Source organism: Heptranchias perlo, chromosome 32, assembly GCF_035084215.1.
Source record: "Heptranchias perlo isolate sHepPer1 chromosome 32, sHepPer1.hap1, whole genome shotgun sequence".
Taxonomy (NCBI): domain Eukaryota; kingdom Metazoa; phylum Chordata; class Chondrichthyes; order Hexanchiformes; family Hexanchidae; genus Heptranchias; species Heptranchias perlo.
This window is the reverse complement of record NC_090356.1, coordinates 21200797-21220905: the sequence shown is the minus strand read 5'-3', so window position 1 is coordinate 21220905 and position 20109 is coordinate 21200797. Positions and strand designations below refer to the sequence as shown.

General features: G+C 45.8%; 1 protein-coding gene across 1 annotated transcript in view; it reads left to right on the top strand.

Annotated features, from left to right (window-relative positions):
- igsf21a (immunoglobin superfamily, member 21a) overlaps positions 1-20109 on the top strand; it is a 230240-nt gene that overhangs the window by 106539 nt on the left and 103592 nt on the right. The window contains exon 4 of the mRNA XM_067970602.1: positions 1596-1714. Coding sequence (XP_067826703.1) covers positions 1596-1714 — 119 coding nt within the window. The remainder of the gene's footprint in view (positions 1-1595; positions 1715-20109) is intronic.

Genomic DNA, 20109 nt, shown 5'->3' with positions numbered 1-20109 from the left:
GGTCCTCGTGCCAACAGGCATGGCAAGACTACACAAATAAGGGATTGGCCAGAACTCATGTCCTTAGTGTTGTTCAACTCTCCAAAGAGGTTATATTTGGTCCAATGTTGGAGATGCCCATTGGAAATAGATCAAATGATCTAAGGGGGGCAGCAGGGACCTGAAATGAGCAAAGTGATGTCAACTGTGACCCTCTCCTTTGTGAATATTAGGTTCATCGTCAACCAAGGCTAGTGTTAGCCATAAAGAAAATTCAACAATGAATAGCCGCAGGGCTTACAAACCTTTACAAATTGGACCCTAAATTTAGAACAATTTAGGGCGGTTTATGTATTTTGAATACAGAAGTGACCACCTTGTGGATCTATTTAGGTGGTTCTCAAAGGAAGAATTTGACCTAGTGATAAATTTTATGTTATTAGTCCCAGCCCAGAGCCGCAGCAGATCAGAGAGTCGGGTTGGAGGTCAGCCCACCTGTTCCACTGTCCTCCCAATGTTCTGGTTATTCATGTTAGTGACCAAAAAAATCAGGAGGCCGCAAATTGGGCACTCTGATGTCCACTCCTGATTGTCCAGTCTGCCCTCCTGTCGAGTGAGGGTCTATGCTGGGAGCTTGATATTTAGCCCCTAATAAACATGGGTCCTCAAAAAATCCCTCCGAGTGCTGCATTGATTGGCGCTAAAGTGGAAATATTTGATACACCAAAATACATAAGAGCAGGAATAAGCGCTAATTAATGATTATACTCAGCAACAGCCTGTCTGGGTAAACTCGGCCATGTCATGCAAAGGGTTAATATCTAACATTTAATTCTTAATCATTTTGCTTTGAGAAAGAAAAAGTTGGGGACAGTGGTGCACTGAGTTAGTCACTGGTCTTTCACCTTTGGGTCCTGGGCGAAATGAATTTGATAGTCTCAGTCCAGGTCCTCTCAATCCACTTTGACAGTAATTGGCACTAAATTGGCATTTTCACCCACAAAGGCCACAGGTGTGAGAAATGGAAATGTGTCATCCTGGTGTAGTATGGGGCGTTCTTCTGAGATTTGTTACTGAGGCATGTTATTGGGGGTCATCTACTCTGCAACTGTGCTTTGCCCGACCTGGAAGTGTTTTGTGCTGGATGTATTCCATTTCCCCAGCGCTTGCATTCCCTCATTTTGAAAATCATAAAATTCATTGAAAAATAGTTTTAAAAAAATGTTAATGGCATAACAATCAAGTGTGACCTGGAGTGACTTCAGTATCAAGGCAGCTCTCTTATTCCACATCTTTGTACCCCCTTTGCTGACTAGACTAACTTTTCCATGGTACAGTCCATAAACAACCATAAATATCACACAGTTATACTCTGCACCCAGGACGCCCAGCAAGGAGTTATACTCACAGGGAGTACAGCTACAATTGGGGCTACAATCTTCTACCCCAACTCCAACCTGTGCTCCCTTTAAGTGGGGGGGGGGGCACTGCTGGGAGGACGGGTCGGAAAATTTCCCCTGTTGCATATTGGTACTAAAATGGGACTGAATCATATTTTTATTTGATGAAATGTGTCTAATTTTTTTCCTCCATTTTTCTTTTTTTTTTAAAAACAGAATTCCAGAAGTCCGTATTTTGGATAACGGGCCTTTCGAGTGCCATGTTGGGATCTATGACAGGGCAAACCGCAAGAAGTTTCTGGAAGCGTATGGGCATGTCTTTCTTAATGTCATGTGTAAGTTAACAAAACACAGGGTTGGTGACCTTCAATTTTGTTATGTATGGGGAGCAGGTTCGAGGGCAGTCACCTATCGGGAGGGTCCCTGTGGTGGAACAAGACATCTCCTGTAGCATATGTGATGGGTCCTCTTTTGAGTATATGGATAAATCCAACGATATCGTGCTGGAATGAAGCACAGGTCAGAAAATCAGCACTGCCGGGTTGTAGCTCCCTTCTAGCATAGCTGCCCACTGAGAATGCGCGATCAGTGGATTTGCCCTACAATCTTGGCAAAATGAGAAACTTACATGCAGTGACAAAGGCTGAAATTGATGCTCTTATTGTTCAGGCACTTTGCGGGTGAGATTTCTCTCGTAACAAAAGACTAGACAATGCTTGTTTTTTCTCTGTAATTAATGAACCGTTGACAAAATCGCATTCTCAGAAAGCATGCAATTGAAAGCCGCGTGATCCCACAATATTGTTCATGGATTGTTATACATGGAGAGAAGAAAAAAAGCCATAGTTTTCCACTGCCTTATCACATCTCTTGGAAATGCCCCCAAATGCTTCACATACACTTATGTAGGCAAACATGATGGTCATTTTGCACACAGCAAGATCGCACAAACTACAGTAAGTTAAATGGGCACTTATGGTGTTTTCCCAGTGTTGTTGGTCGGGGCAGGAACTTTGGCCAGGACACCGGGAGAACTTCTTGCTCATTTTCGAATAGTGCTATGGAAACTTTAACATCCACTTGAACAGTCAGTTGGGACTTTGGTTTAAAATCTCACCCAAAGGACGGCAGCTCTCACAATGCAGCATTCCCTCAGTACTGCTTAAACCCATGACCGTCTGACTCTAAGTGCAACCAAACTGACACCAAGCAAGAAAAAGAAACATTCTCCTGTTTTGTTGTTAACAAAAGAATTCTCCCACTGTCTTTATTTAAAAAAATAATTTGATGTGCTCTCACCATGCACTGTACGGCATCAATAAACCATTGGCAACATGCTCCATGGCTTTTGCCAAGGTCACGCTATATATGGTTGTGTTGGCCAACTGCTGGAGAAGGATGAGATTGGCTCGGCAATGACTCAGCCACCCATCTTTTCTCTCTTCCGGCGAGGTAGTGCTTGCTGTCACTCGGTTCCATGGCTGAAATTGGAAATTCCCCTTGTGGTAAAATTGTAGGTACAAACATATACCCTATGACTTCATGGCACTGCTCTTGGAGCAGAAATGTTCCAGTTTAATTCAGTCCTGTTAACTTAATCCATGTCCCCTCCAGATGATGCAGTTTAATTATGTTTACCATCAAATGATAGTTAGCATATTTAAAAAGGTACAGTAATGTAAGAAGCAGTAACAAAATGAAAATGTGACATCTCAGACGCCTCTCCCACTCCCTCCTTCCTCAATAAGTTTGTTTTCTGATAGCCAATCTTTCTCTCACCTCTAGCTTCCAACCTCTCACTCTGTCGATATCTTGTCTCTCTCTATTCTGTCAATCTTACAACTGTTATTGCTGTTCTGAACTTTCCTCTCTTGTTCCTCCTAAGCTCTAAATACCCTATTCTGTATACTCTTTCTCCTCCCTGCAACCTTTCTATGTTCAAATCAAGACTGTGTCTACTCCAACTCATTGGCCTTGATTTTCCGAGATATTTACTCTCTTTTTTGGGACTTAATCTAAGTGTCCAAGTGCAGAAAATGGGAGTGAGCCATTCTGCCAGCTCCCCATCCACTGCCACCACTTCCGGGATTTCCCACCAGAAGTGACAGTAAACACTGAATATCGGGCAGCCAAATGCAAACTTAATGTCAATGACTGAAATATGCAATGGAATCATACAGCACAGAAGGTGGCCATTCGCTGCCTGTGCTGGCTTTTTAAAAGAGCTATCCAATTAGTCCCACTCCCCTGCTATTTCCCCATAGCCCTGCAAATTTTTCCTTTTCAAGTGTATATCCAATTCCCTTTTGAAAGCTCCAATGAATCTGCTTCCACCATCCATTCAGGCAGTGCATTACAGATCGTAACAACTCACTGCGTAAAAAATATTCTCTTTATCTCCCCTCTGGTTTTTTGCCAATTACCTTAAATCTGTATCCTTTGGTTACTGACCCTCCTGCCAGTGGAAACAGTTTATCCATATTTACTCTATCAAAACCCATCATCTGAAGTATTTTTCACTATTACGTCTTAGCAACACTGGTGAGCTCCTGACATCTATCACTGCTTAGGAGAGGAAGAAAGATTTAAGCGGCCCGCAAGCTGAGTTCAGTTTGACAAACGCGGCAAATGTCTTCAGCTGCCAGCAATGGTCACTGCTGCAGGTGCACGATGCATTGCAGCATCAATATTTCTCCTCACCCTCCCAGTGGCAGGCTACCTGGTCCTACCAGAAATACCGCCAGGAGCCCATTTCCGATATGATTGTGAGCCTGACCCAGAAAAATCTGCTGGGGTCAGGGTGGAGTGCGCCAGGCGGGTCAAAGCCCACCCCACGGCCAATCCGGCGGGATTCCCACTGGATCAGTATATGAGGCCATTCTTTCCCAAGACTGTGGAACTCCTTACCTTGAAAAAGAAAGACTTGCATTTATATAGCGCCTTTCACGACCACAAGACGTCCTAAAGAGCTTTACAGCCAATGAAGTACTTTTGAAGTGTAGTCACTGTTGTAATGTAGGAAACACGGCAGCCAATTTGGGCATAGCAAGATCCCACAAACAATGTGATAATGACCTGATAATCTGTTCTAGTGATGTTGGTTGAGGGATAAAAATTGGCCTGGACACCGGGGAGAACTCCCCTTCTCTTATTTAATATAGTGCCTTGGGATCTTTTACGTCCACCTGAGAGGGCAGATGGGGCCTTGGTTTAATGTCTCATCTGAAAGACGGCACTTCTGACAGTGCAGCACTCCCTCAGTACTGCACTGAAGTATCAGCCTAGATTGTGCTCAAGTCACTGGACCCACAACTGTCTGACTCAGAGGCAAGAGTGCCACCAACTGAACCATGGCAGACACATCATTCTTACCTTGCTCAGTCCTCCTTTCATTCAACAGTCGACTGGGATTTTAAGAATGAAGCTTGGCGTTGCCTAAGTACTATTTCTTGATTCACCTCACTTTCTTCCCCAGTCCTTTCAACCTCCTGCACCATGGGCCCAGCCCCTTCATCTATGGTTCTCGATCTGAGAGCGAAGGCAGACCGGTGGGCTTTTGGGAAAAATTACAAAATAAAAATTCTTACACCTACACAAGAATTGTGAGAGCAGAATAAACCATTCTGGGAAAAGAGGTTATTCACTGAGCAGGAACTAACTCGGGCAATTTTGAAAAATGTTTTTAATAACAGAGAGACTGCAAATCACAACCACTGAGCGATGTGTTACTTCAGAGGTCCTCCAAATGGAGGTATCCAGGAGTGGTCCTGAAACTCGCTCACTGCGAGTCTACCTTACTTTACAAATGAAACGTAGAGCAAGAGTTGAGCAACCAGCATTTTTGCTTTTTTAAAAATGCATTTGAGTTGAACACCGCACTCTGAGATGATTGTGGATTTGGCTAAGCTGAACTAAGCTGAATCACAAAGATAAATACAGATGACAAGGCCATTTGACCCACATATCTCATCCTTCCATGGAAACCTATGGTCCCTCCCATCACAGCAGCTAACTGCCTCTTGAATCACTCGAGTCTTTTGCTCCGCTACCCAACCTGGAGATCATTCAGGTATTAATCTCACCGTGTGAACAAGTGCATCCTGACATCAGTCCTGAACTTGCCCTTTATCCTCTTGTCCTGCAATTGTGGTTTAGCTTGAAACATTGACGCAGGATTAACTTGTTCTATTCCACTTTGAATCCACTCTCATTTGCATTCTTACAATACTGAATGTGACTCGATTCAGCAGACGAAATAAAATCTACAATCACTTTTTCATAAAAATGGTACTCCTTTATGGCCTCCTGCCTCCTGAGGAGGTATCTAAGTGTCAGGTTGGTTCAGTTGGTAGCATTCTTGCCTCTGAGTCAGAGGTTGTGGATTCAAGCCGCACTCAGGATTTCGTAACGTTATCTAGGCTAATACACCAGTACAATTTTGAGGGAGTGCTGCATTGTCAGAGGTGCCATCTTCCAGATGAGACATTGAACCAAGGCCCTCGTCTGCCTGCTCAAGTGCATGTAATACATCCCAACACACTCTTCAAAGAAGAGCAGGTGAGTTCTCCTCGTGTCCTGGCCAATATTTCTTCCTCAACCACTAGGTGCTCACTCTGTAAGTCAAGTAGTCCACTTACATTTATGAAATATGTGATTATTTTTGATTTTAACTCAGCTTAGGCTGACCCTGACCGTGCACATCCTTGGTGTTCTTTTTGAGCCAGAGCTGAGTTTCAACTCCATAATCCACCCATCACTGAGATCACTTGTTTCCACCTCCACAGCATGCCCACCTTCGACCCGAACTCACCCTCATGACTGCTGCATTCCCTTTCTACGTTTTTGTTATCTTCAGACTTCAATGCTCCAAACCCCTTCCTGCCAGCCTTCTGAGCTCCACCCTATACAAATGTCAATGCATCCAAGACTCTGCTGTGCACATCCTGTCCAGCGTGGAGTCCTTCTCACTTGTCACCCTTATTTAGGTTTCAGCCTTGACTCAGAAGGTCATGGGTTCAAACCCCACTCCAGAGACTTGAGCACATAATCCAGGCTAATACTTCAGTGTACTACTGAGGGATGATGCACTGTCGGAGGTGCCGTGATTTGGATAAGATGTTAAACCGAGACCCCGTCTGCCCTCTCAGGTGGACGTAAAAGATACCGTGGCACTATTTCGAAGAAGAGCAGGGGAATTCTCCGCAGTGTCCTGGACAATATTTATCCCTCAACCAACATCACTAAAACAGATTATCACATTGCTGTTTCTGGGACCTTAGGGTGTGCAAATTTGCTGCCACATTTCCCTACATTACAAGAGTGACTACATTTCATAAAAGTACTTTGTTGGCGGCAAAGCACTTAGGGATGTCCTGAGGTTGTGAAAGGTGTTATACAAATGCTAGTTAGTCCTTCCTCCTTCCTCCATTGGTTTCCTGTCTCCACCACACATTAAATTGAAAATCCCCGTCATCATTTACAACTTGCTCCCGTACCCCACCCCTACCAGGATACCAGAGTCAGAAGACAAGAGAGCACAGACTGGTATGGATGACTGGAGCAAGTGCTCTTTTGGAGGGAAGAAGACGAAAGGAGAGTGAACAGAGGATGGAAAGAGCATCAGGTATCCTGATTCCACTGTTGCATTGGGCTCCCAAGGTCTGGCCATCAGTTACATGATGACCAACATCACCACCAATTTATTGAGGTTCATTATCAGCAGAACCACATAATTACCATCCAATGCAGCACTGGCTAAGGAAGAGACAGCAGTGCTGTATTCATTAACTTGATTGCAAATCATTTCTCTCCCTGTCTCTGCTTTAACCACTCCTGGAAGGCACTGGGAAGGTTCTCAATTCATCACCAGGATCCATCTACAACTTTCTTTTTTGGAGCACCTTTAACACACTAAACAGCCCAGGTGCTTCACAGACACTAAACAAATGATATGGGGAGATGACTAAGAGCACAGTCAAAGGGATAGGCTTCAAGGAGGCTTTTGAAGGTGGGGAGAGAGAGATAACAAGGTAGTGGCTCAGGAAGAGAGTTCAAGAACATAGGACTGACCATGCTCCCCAACATCACATGACTTGCTCCAGTCATCCATACCAGTCTGTGCTCTCTTGTCTTCTGATTCTGGTATCCTGTGCATTCCCCTCTCCATCATTGGTGGGGAGCATGGTCAGTCCTATATTCTTGAACTCTCTTCCTGAGCCACTACCTTGTTATCTCTCTCTCCCCACCTTCAAAAGCCTCCTTGAAGCCTATCCCTTTGACTGTGCTCTTAGTCATCTCCCCATATCATTTGTTTAGTGTCTGTGAAGCACCTGGGCTGTTTAGTGTGTTAAAGGTGCTCCAAAAAAGAAAGTTGTAGATGGATCCTGGTGATGAATTGAGAACCTTCCTCGTGCCTTCCAGGAGTGGTTAAAGCAGAGACAGGGAGAGAACTGATTTGCAATCAAGTTAATGAATACAGCACTGCTGTCTCTTCCTTAGCCAGTGCTGCATTGGATGGTAATTATGTGGTTCTGCTGATAATGAACCTCAATAAATTGGTGGTGATGTTGGTCATCATGTAACTGATGGCCAGACCTTGGGAGCCCAATGCAACAGTGGAATCAGGATACCTGATGCTCTTTCCATCCTCTGTTCACTCTCCTTTCGTCCCCTTCCCTCCAAAAGAGCACTTTTAAAGAAAAGGACCTCAGAACTGCCCATCTATCAGTCCCTGGGGTCCCAAGTTGAAATTGACTGCTGGGCTTCACTCTTGTTTCCAAGATTACATAGTTTATGGGGAAATTGCAGCCCTTGGCTTACAACCATACCTTATTGTAAAGGCTGCATGGTTCCACAGATTGATTAATTATTTGCAAAACAGATATGCTATGCCTTCCAGATTAACTTTCACATTGAGTTATCCCAAGCATCAATCAAGCTGTAAAACACAAAGAAGCAGGATGTTAATGAGCTCACCACTGACAGGTGGACTAGCTGAACACCTAATGCATATTTGGCCTATAATTCTCCCTGAATACAAACTCATTCTCCAGCAGCTATCCACAGCACACAATTGCATTGATTATTGTAGATTGGTTCTAACAAATCTCGGTCTCTTTAGGGTGAACACGCAGTTATCATCCTTAACTTTATACAGCATCTGTTGGATGGATCCATCCCATTAACTTGAATGTCAAGTTGGCTGTCACAGAAAATGGAGCTAAGACAGTCAAGCAATGCAACAAACCAGCTGCGGTTATATACAGTGCCTCGACTATCGAGGGACTGATGCAAACATAGAATAAGAAAAAGTTCTCAGCCCATTCAAACTCACTCCTTTGACCACAAAGAATCTACCTCAACATGGAATTCACCCCACCCAACCAATTCCCTCAAGGATTGACACACAAAATCCAGAATGTTCATTCATCCTCACAAATCCATGATTCAACCTTGGTCTACTGTCCTTCAAATGTTGTTCCCTACCCTGGGAACACAGGAGACATTGCATCCCATGGAAAACTTGATCAGCTCGCTCTTCTTAACCCTATAACTTCCAACACATTTTCAACCAAGTATTTATATGCTCCATTTTGAAGAGGTTTCAATTGCTTTTACTGGGAGTTTTTTCCCATGTTCACTGCTCCGTGGGGGGAGAAAAAAACCTTCTAATCTCGAGTTTCACTTGAGGCTTCTGAATGTTGGACATATTGGGGGGAATTTTAACCCCTCAGGACAGGTGGTGGGGAGGGTAAAAATTCTTAAATGGGAGACCCAACCCAAACCTGCGGCCACTTTCGGTTTAAACGGAGGCTGGTTGGGGGGCGGGTAACGAGCCTGCTCTCCAGAGGCGGGTCTCTAATTTAAATATTTTAATAAGGCTGAATCAAATTTTAATTCTGTTTCAAATTTAATGGCTGCAGACCGAGTTTCCCAGTTCTCGGGAAACCTGGCAGCTGAAGGGAGGTGAGAACAGCTGGATCCAACAGGGAAGTGCCTTTCCAGCACTGCTTGTTGGCCAAGAGGAGCAGGAGCGCTTCCCCCCGGCCCCCCAAGTGACCTGTTTCCCACTTAACATGATTGGCCCCCGCGATCGGACTCCTCCCCCCGTATCTCCGACTCCCGATTGAGCTCTCCGCACCCCCCACCAATCACTCCACGGACCCCCCCTATCTCTCCATCCCCCCCACTCCTCCGTTGTGCCCCCAAGATCTCTCCCTCCCTCCCTCCTCTCCGCTCCCTGGCTGCGGCCTGGTGCCACTAGCCTTCCTGCCCGACAGCCAGCCAGTCTCTCAATCTGGCTGGCTGCGGGCGGGAAACGCAGTTCATCCCACCGTTCCTCTGAATGCCAAAAGTTAAAGTGCATCCGAGCCTTCTCCCATATCCTGTCTTGTTGCTCCTAGGCTCCAACTCTATCATCCTACTTACTCTTCCTCTTCCATGCACCCTCAATGTGTTCAAATCAAATCTCATCATGCCATCTCCCGCTCTAACTCATTCTTTTCCAGGACCTCAAATACTGTGGATCTCCTTACCCCCTTTAATCTACTCATTTCAACTTCATTGGTGTCCTGCACGAAAGGCCTTGGCCCAGTGTTGTGTCATGTGAAAGGAAGGTCAGTGATGCAGAAATAATTTCTGCTGCACCCAGTGCCTTTACACTGAGTGACCTGTTTTCCACAAGGTTTGCTTATCAGGAGTCTTCAATGACATTAATAATTTTCTGTTGTACTATTCCTTGCTGGCATTTAATTGCAATAGCAGATTAACTGAAGTGCGAAGCTTCTCAAGCTGTTATTACTTGCAGATCAATGTAATTAGCCATTATTATTGGTAACTCCGTAATTGTTCAAATAACTGGAATCACACAACAGGTGGCTGTGCCTAATCTGTGCAGTGAAGAATTTGTTCAGAAGAAAATGCAAAGACTCAACACAAAGGGAATAGGTAGAGGGGATGAAATTCATATTGGCCGGTAGCGCAAAATGGGCGCAAGCAAATCGGCAGGTTCAGTGGTAGCACTCTCACCCCTGGATCAGAAGGTTGTAGGTTCAAGTCCCACTCCAGACGCACAAGCACAAAATCTAGGCTGACACTCCAACAACAACAATAATAACAACAACAACAACAACAACAACAACAACAATGACAACGTTTATATAGTGCCTTTAATGTAGTAAAATGTCCCAAGGCGCTCCACAGGAGTGTTAGCGAACAAAGTTTGACAAACAAAGTACTCCAGTGCAATACTGAGGCTGCACAGTCTTTTGGATAAACCGAGGCCCTGTCAGCCCTCTCAGGTGGATGTAAAAAATCCCATGGAGCTATTCGAAGATGAGCAGGGGCGTTCTCCCCAGTGTTCTGGCCAACATATACCTCCATCAACACCTAAAAATCAGATTATCTCGACATTATTACATTGCTGTGTGTGGGATCTTGCTGTGCGCAAACTGGCTGCCGCGTTTCCTACATTACGACAGTGATTATACTTCAAAAGTACTTAATTGGTTATAAAGCTCTTTGGAATATCCGGCGGTGAATTGGTCTTCTGCAGTGGCTCAAAACTTGCGATAGCGAATCAGCAGCCTGTTTTAGACCTTATCTTTCCATTGAAGTTAATCGAAGATCAATTTCACCCCACAGAAAATGACGGGTGATTTTCAATTTCTTCCCTCCCCCGATTACCTCCCATTCCCTGGTGCAGACCTCAGCTCATGTGAGAATATGGTTCCGCTGGCAGTGACCGCCCTGCGGTACGTCTCACCCAAGTGGCTGTTCTTCGTGCGCGAGCCCAGCTGGTGAGGCCCAGATTATCTGCCGTTGTCGTAGTTCAGACCCAAGTGGCTAACGGCGGGGTTTAGACCGATTCTAATGAAGGTACAGATTTGGACGGGCTAGGAATGGGATTGGGGGAAAAAATGCCCAAAATGTGAAATTTAAAGAGAAGGGGGCAATTAAAGGCAAGTGTCAGAATGGGGAGATAAAAATTCCAGCCTATCAGAGTACACTAGCTAATCCTTACCTCGGCACAGCTTCTTTCATGCAGTGCTGGACATGCTGTGATTGGGTTGCTGAAGAAACACCCAAAAGTACGATTAGTCAGACACTGAAATAAACTGTAGAGACGCATCATCAGTGAAATTAGGATTTTTGAATATAAATATACGAATAAACATATGAAATTGTTCTGCCAGCCAGAAAACCAGTAAATGCTGGGAAACAGATATAAAAACAGGAAATGCCGGAAATGTGTTACAGGTCAGTCAGAGTCTTAAAGAGTAAGGATAGATTAATATTTCAGGTGGGACCCTCCACCAGAACCAGTACAGTCAGGCACTGAAAGCTATTTAGCAGTACTGAGTGAAACAAGGAAGGGAGAACAGTAAGAGTCAAAGAGGCAATTAATAGCAGCCACGGAACTCAATATGTACTTGAACTGATAGGGGGGTTGGGGGGGATCCAATATTTTGAGTACGCACCAGCGGTGAGAAACTTTACCACTGCCAGCGAATAACAAAAAATGGGGGATGCCATCCATCCGTCTCTCTGGTCACTGTCTGAGGCTGAACCAGACTGTTCGCAACCTTGGCGTCCTATTTGACCCTGAGCTGAGCTTCCGGCCCCATAATCCTCTCCATCACCAAGACCGCCTACTTCCACCTCCGTAACATCGCCCGTATCCACACCTGCCTCAACTCATCTGCTGCTGAAACCCTCATCCATGACTTTGTTACCTCTAGACTCGACTATTCCACTGCTCTGCTGGCCGGCCTCCCACCTTACACCCTTTGTAAACTTGAACTCATCCAAAGCTCTGCTGCCCATATGCTAACTCGCACCAAGCCCTGTTCACCCATCACCTTGTTTTCAAATCCCTCCATGACCTCACCCCTCCCTATCTCTGTAACCTCCTCCAGCCCTACAACCCACCGAGATCTCTGCACTCCTACAATTCCAGCCTCTTGCGCATCCACGATTTTCTTTGTTCCACCATTGGCGGCCGTGCCTTCAGCTGCCTCGGCCCTAAACTCTGGAATTCCCTCCCTAAACCTCTCCGCCTCTCTACCTCTCTCTCCTCCTTTAAGACGTTCCTTAAAACCTACCTCTTTGACCAAGCTTTTGGTCACCTGTCCTAATAGCTTATGTGGCTCAGTGTCAAATTTTGTTTGACGATCGCTCCGGTGAAGCACCTTGGGACATTTTACTACGTTAAAGGTGTTATATAAATGCAGGTTGTTGTTGGATGCGCTGCCCGTGATCTTCTGATATAGGCTGGCAGCAGGCGAGGCTCCTCGTGGCCGATACACACTCAGAAAACATAGGCTTTAATCTCTTTATGTTGTCCTCTCCCCCCTGTAAGAGGAGCTTCTTCTACCAGTTCTGATGAGGGGCCCGATCTGAAATATTGACCATTTGTTTCCCTCTCAAGTGCTGACCAACCCATGCTGCACTTTCTGCTTTGAGAGAGGGAGTAGATTTTCTGAGATGCCCAGCCCAGATCATCACTCGACAGGGAGGGCAGATCAGACAGTTGGGGCGCGGAGGTCAGCACACGCGATTTACCCCCCACCTCTTGATTTTCCTGTTGCTACTTTTAATGATCAGGAGGGTCATGAATCAGGTGCTCTGCCATCCACCCCTGACTACCCAATCAGCCCTCCCGTTGAGTGAAGCTCCCCTCCAGGAGTTCTAACTCGTACAGTTTACCCCATAATAAGTTCTGTTGTACGCAGCACCAGAAGACATTGAAAACCAGCATCATTAATGAATAGCACAGGCCCATCTGCTATGTAAGCCACAGATTGACTGAAAGACTGCCTAAGCCAAAAAAACAAAGCACCAGAACACCATATGGGGCAACCACACAGAACTCGAAGTCTGTCATACTGGAGCATCTAATGAAGCAAGAGAAAGACATCCATCCCTTGGCACCAGGATATGAGGCTGGTGAACATTCCCTGTAGTCTTCGTTAAGGTGGAGGCCATTTGTCAGGGACGACTCCCGAGAATAACTGCAGCTCAGCCTCTCTTGGCTCAAGTCAAAATGCAAAATCCTCATCCTGTGCAACACGAGGGATGTGTTGACAAGAGGGAACAATCTGTGCTGTGCTAGTTGCAGCTCCCGTGAAGAAAAGTTTGTGCTGTTTTTTCCAATTTGGTGACTATCTGATCAGTGAATATTTCTGGTGAACGTTTAGAAATTCCAAACTTCCAAAGCATCTTTTATGCACCATCTGCACTCCCATGACTGAATAATTTGAGCTGTACAGCAGGGAGTTATACATTTGACTGGGAATATTAACGGTCTTGCTGTTGAGATTTTCTCTTCGAAAGGAGACTTCACTCTAAAAAGGTTCCGTCAGTGAGACTCCCCCTTTAACAGGGATCCTATTGGGTTTAGACTCACTCCCTTAATAATGGGCACTATTCCTTTGTGGGATTGAATGTTTAATTTCATTTACAAAGATGCTGCGGGAATTAATGGAGAGCTCAGCTGGGTTTAATAGATCACTTGACAGCACAATCTTTTGCCAAGCATTGTGAGTCAGAGACTATTTTCGCAAAAAGTAATGCAGCCAAAACGTCACAGGCTGGCCACTTAGCGATATTCAACCCAGAGTTTAATAGAGGAAGTAGAAAAATTACTTTCTTCCTATTTGTGAAAAATAACATGCCACAATCTGAGCGGCATCCATCCATTACCCAACAGGTTAAGTTTCACAGTGCTCAGCTGAGGGCTCTCAACAACAACAACAACAACAACATGCACATATATATAGTCTTTAACATAGTAAAATGTACCAAGGTGCTTCACTGCGGCGTTATCAAGCATAATTTCACACTGAGCCACATAAGGAGATATTAGGACAGGTGACCAAAAGCTTGGTCAAAGAGGTAGGTTTTAAGGAGCATCTTAAAGGAGGAAGAGTGGTGAAGAGGTTTGGGGAGGGAATTCCAGAGCTCAGGGCCTAGGCAGCTGAAGGCACGGCCACCAATGGTGGAGCGATGAAAATCGGTGATGCACAAGAGGCAAGAATTGGCGGAGCGTGGAGATCTCGGAGGGTTGTAGGGCTAGAGGAGGTTACAGAAATGCGGAGGGGTGAGGCCGTGGAGGAATTTGAAAACAAGGATGAGAATTTTAAAATCAAGGCGTTCCCGGACCGGGAGCCAATGTAGGTCAGTGAGCACAGGGTCAACGGGTGAACGGGACTTGGTGCAAGTTAGGATACGGGCAGCAGAGCTTTGGATGAGCTCAAGTTTACAGAGGGTGGAAAATGGGAGACTGGCCAGGAGAGCATTCGAATAATCGAGTCCAGAGGCATCAAAGGCATGGATGAGGGTTCCAGCAACAGATGAGCTCAGGCAGGAATGGAGACGGGCAATGTTACGGAAGTGGAAGTAGGCGGTCTTGGTGATGGAGAGATTTTTTAAAAATTCGTTCATGGGATGTGGGCGTCGCTGGCGAGGCCAGCATTTATTGCCCATCCCTAATTGCCCTTGAGAAGGTGGTGGTGAGCCGCCTTCTTGAACCGCTGCAGTCCGTGTGGTGAAGGTTCTCCCACAGTGCTGTTAGGAAGGGAGTTCCAGGATTTTGACCCCAGCGACGATGAAGGAACGGCGACATATTTCCAAGTCGGGATGGTGTGTGACTTGGAGGGGAACGTGCAGGTGGTGTTGTTCCCATGTACCTGCTGCTCTTGTCCTTCTAGGTGGTAGAGGTCGCGGGTTTGGGAGGTGCTGTCGAAGAAGCCTTGGCGAGTTGCTGTCAGTGCATCCTGTGGATGGTACACACTGCAGCCACTGTGCGCCGGTGGTGAAGGGAGTGAATGTTTAGGGTGGTGGATGGGGTGCTCGGAAGCTCAGCTCAGGGTCAAATAGGACACCAAGATTGGAAACGGTCTGGACCAGCCTCAGACAGTGACCAGGGAGAGGGATGGAGTCAGTGATCACCATCAACTTATTCACAAATTAAACTAAATTAAATACAAGTTAAATTCACAACGCGGACCCCCTGCACTTCACCTGTGACCCTGGGAGAATTACTGATTCATGTACCTCTGGGCCCCCAGTCAGGACTTGCTTGGTTATGGGATGTTGCCTGGCTGAGATGCAGTGCTGATCCCGCTCATTCTCTTCCTGCCCAGCAAAAGAAGGCAAGGGAATGCTTTTGGGAGACAGAGTTATCCAAGCTTCAATATAGCAAGTGAAAGGCCCCTATTAAAATAGAACTGTCTATCCTATAGTTTCTAAGAATTGGTCCAAATTCATCTTCTGCCACTCTTGCAGCACTCTTAAGTGTAGTCCCATGCAAGACACTGCTTGGCTCTCGATAAAAAGTAAGTCACACTGCCTTATAACGTGCTTTTGCAAGGTATTGTACTAGGTTTTGTGTCTAAAGGGTGAATGTGTCAAGATCAACGATGCATGACATTATCCTTCCAGGACATCAGTGCTACCAACAGCTTCTTTGCTGTAACTTTCGATGATTCATCACCTGTAACCCTCTGTCCCTTGGACACAGCAGTTTACATGCACAGTTAATCTGCCGGACAGGCACTGTTGAAGCACGTGTTAGGCGGCACTCAGGTTCTGGGCTCAACCCATGGCGCCTCAGTACTAATTCTCCACGAATAAAAAAGCAGAAAAGACTAAAAACTAAGCAAATCCACCGGCATTTGAAAAGGGAAGCTTAATATTTGGGTCAGAGTCTCTTCATCAGAACTGAAAAGAAAAGTCAAGCAAGCCTCTCGATTGGACTGTCCAGAACAAAGAGGTTAGAGGAGGCGAGTGAAGAACAACAGCAAAAGGTGAAGGCCAAATAATCAAAGTCTGCAACCCAAAACATTATTGGGTTGAAATTCTGAGGGGGAGAGGGCGTCACATTTTGGAGTGAAAATTGGACCCGCTGAGTTTCTTCCCCTTCAAAGGTTGCCCCAGAAATTCCAAGGCAGGATAGGTGGGGGCTTCTGCCAGCTTCAGTTGTGGAACTGGCAGTTTCAGGGAGTTGTCCGGGGGCATTCCTGGGCTTCCCCAGGAATTCCACTCGGCTCTCCCCGATAGGGTCAACGAGTCCACCACCTCCTGAGGGCAGGCGTAGGTTCTGTTATGGGCCATCCGGAGGCCCCAAGACCAAAAAAAAAAGTAATTGATCCCAGAGGGGTCGATTAGCCTAATCAAGTTGCCCCTCTGTTCCCCGAGGAAGGTGAAAAAAAACTCCCTGGTCAATTTGCTTCGGTCTGATGTGGGCTTGGGGTGCCGCCTGTTGGAGTGGCATAGTTCCATGTTCTGCCAGATCAGCGCGTTCACACTCTACTGGTTTAATGTCAGTGCAATGCCAAAATCACTTCACATCAATGCTAATTGGAGTACAAATAGGGTGTGAAGACTCAAACTGAATCCAAAGCAAAGGGGAGTGAAACACCTTTCCTCCAGGGAGTCTCACTTACTTTGTTCCAGTGTCAGGTCAGTCCCGAACACCAGATTCAAGCTGCATTTTACACTGTTACTGCCACTGAACCCTACAGCTGTAAACCGTTGCACCACCCAGTTTCCACCCTCTCCAAATGTTAATATTTCTACAAGTTTAATGCAGCAACATGCTCCAGCGTTAATGGACACACTAGCATGTGGTAGCGCCATGATATCAGAGGGTCAATTATTGCGCCTCTTGCCCTAAATCATTTCACATAACAGTTTTACAGCCGGTAGAGGGAGGAGACTTCCGTCCCATCAATCTAAGGTGGATTGGAAACCATATCCCGGTAGTAAAAGGAGAGTGTTCTAATTGAGTAAGCTCTTTAATGTTTCTGTGGAGACTATTCTGTCAGTGTTCAGTAGCTAATGAATATTTCTGGGGCTGTAGAGCAGTCTATCTCCATTTTATGATTGGGATTATACAAGCTGATGGGATAGTGTTCTGTGGACTTGGTTTTTAAATAGTGATGTTATTGCACCAATTCCTTCAAGTGGAGAAGATCCATTACCCTGCAGTACTGCAAGCATGACTGAGCTACTAAAGCCTTTCACAAATAAAAGAGCAGCTGTACTGCAGGGTTGTTTGGTGCAGCATTGTTTATTCTACGTCCATTGTGTGTACGCCCTTTACAAATGCCCAGCATAGTACCGGTGACTTACAACTTTGGACAATAAAGAACAAACTTTCACTTGTATAGTGCTTCTCACATCCTCGGGAAGTCCCAAAGCGCTTCACAATGTTGTGATGTAGGTAAATGCAGCAGTCGATTTACACACAGCAAGGTCGCTCAAACAGCAAATGAATTCAATGACAGTTAATCTGCTCTGGTGGTTGAGGGGTGAATCTTGGCCAGGAGATCCAGAGAACTTCCTGCTCTTCTTCAAATAGTGCAGTGGGATACCTTTAATGGCCATCTGAACAGGTATACAAGACTCAAGTGTAATGTCTTATCTGAAAAACAACACCTTTGACAATGCAGCACTCCCTCGGTACCGCAGTGAACTGTCACCCTAGATTAAGTGCTCAGGCCCCAGAGTTGGGTTTTTCCGACAACCGTCTGTCTCAGAGGCAAGAGTACCACAGAGCCAAACTGACACAAATAACCTCTTGTAAAATATACGTGCAAGCCACCATACACTTCAACATCAAACTCTGGATAACAGCTGCAATGGCTCAGTGGGTAAATGCACTACTCATTGTGGCACTGAGCCGTACAGATCAGCAAGGTCATAGCTCCAATCCCCAGCCTAGGCTGAGTTATCTGATCTCGGCTGGCGATCGAATTAGACTATGAGGTAGAAATTGGTGCTTGTTGCACCTGTTGTACAAGTGTGAAACAGGCGTAAAAAGGACCGATTTCAGGGTGCAACGTCCTGTGCCTTAAGGGCGCCTGAGAAACATCTGACCCGAAATTGGGTCAGGCCGTTTTTCAGGCATCTGGAGCGGCCGCCTAAAACAGACATCAGGACCTTGCAGATGCTAATGAAGGGCCTAATGCCTCTGTAAGGGCCCTTACTGTAAATTGTGCTGCCCTGAGCTCAGGTTTTCGGGACGTGGATGCAACCTCGCCAGCGGCCACCACCGAGACGGTGAATAAATCATTTGTTTTCAATTTTTGAGAAGCCAGGAGGAGCAAAGAGTAGCACTTCTGCCGGATGTTGCTGGCCTCCCCCGCTACCAGGGTGCTCCCCTCCCTCCCTCCCTCCCAGGACACCGGCAGCGGCCCAAGATTGCATGCTTCCATCAGGTGAGATGCCTGTGGAGGCGCGAAAGGCGCCCTGAATAAGTAAATGAAGCCCAAGGAGCAATTTCTTGTGATCCTCGGGGCCTCCGTCTTCCGGGTGTAGGCATCGCTCCCTCCGCCCATTTGATGCTTTAAAAATGGCCTAAAGGAATTTCTAGTCCATTGCCTCTCAGTTAGGGAAGGGAAAACCTGCCAGGATTCCTGTTTCTGATTGCTATCCAGCACCCCCACTGGAGTGTGTGTGCAGGTGAGCAGGATCAGGCTTGGCTGTGATAGCCTTATTGTCAAAAATATCTTTTGATGTCTGATGTTTTTACTTGACTCCCTTTGGTTATGATCCGGATAAAGCCTTTGTCATCCATACCAGCACTTCATCGATTCGTGAATTTGCTTTGCAAAAAAACAGCTGGGTCCCTTAAATATTGAACTAGGGCCAAGACTCTCATTTGCAATAAACCTGATATTTTAGTCTTCAGGTTGGAGAGAGCAGAAGGCAAAATTTCCACCTAGGGAGGGCCAGGAATTTGGGGCAGATCCCAGTTATGCCAAAATTCCATCCTCTTTGGTATATACTTCTATGCAAGGAGTCTAGTGAATAAGGCAGATGAGCTGAGGGCACAGATAGATACGTAGAAGTATGATCTCATAGCTATTACTGAAACATGGCTTAGGGAGGGGCAGGAATAGCAGCTCATCATTCCTGGTTACAGGGTGTTCAGACAAGATAGAGAGGGGAATAAAAAAGGAGGAGGGTGGCAATATTGGTTAAAGAAACAATTACAGCTGTGAGGAGGGATGATATGTTAGAAGGATCATCAAATGAGGCCGTTTGGGTTGAGCTAAAGAACAAAAAAAGGTGCAATCACACTACTGGGAGTGTACTATAGACCCCCAAACAGTCAGAGGGAGATAGAAGAGCAAATATGTAGGCAAATTTCTGAGAAGTGCAAAAACAATAGGGCAGTAATAGTAGGGGATTTCAACTACCTGAATATTAACTGGGATACAATCAGCATAAAAAGTATCGAGGGCGCAGAATTCTTAAATTGATTTCAGGAGAACTTTATTGGCCAGTACGTAGCAAGCCCAACAAGAGAGTGGGCAGTTCCAGACTTAGTTTTAGGGAATGAAGCTGGGCAGGTGGAAGGGGTATCAGTAGGAGAGCATTTTGGTGGTAGTGATCATAATTCAGTTAGATTTAGAGTAGCTAGGGAAAAGGACAAAGATAGAACAGGAGTAAAAGTTTTCAATTGGGGAAAGGCCAATTTTACTAAGCTGAGAAGTGATTTAGCAAAAGTGGACTAGAAACAGCTACTTGAAAGTAAATGAATGTCAGAGCAGTGGGAGGCATTCACGGAGACGATAGTGAGGATTCAGAGCAAATGTGTTCCCACAAAGAAAAAGGGTGGCACTCCCAAATCTAGAGCCCCTGGATGTCAAGGAGCATACAGGGTAAGATATGGCAAAAAAGGAAAGCTTATGTCAGACACCGAGAGCTCAATACTGCAGAA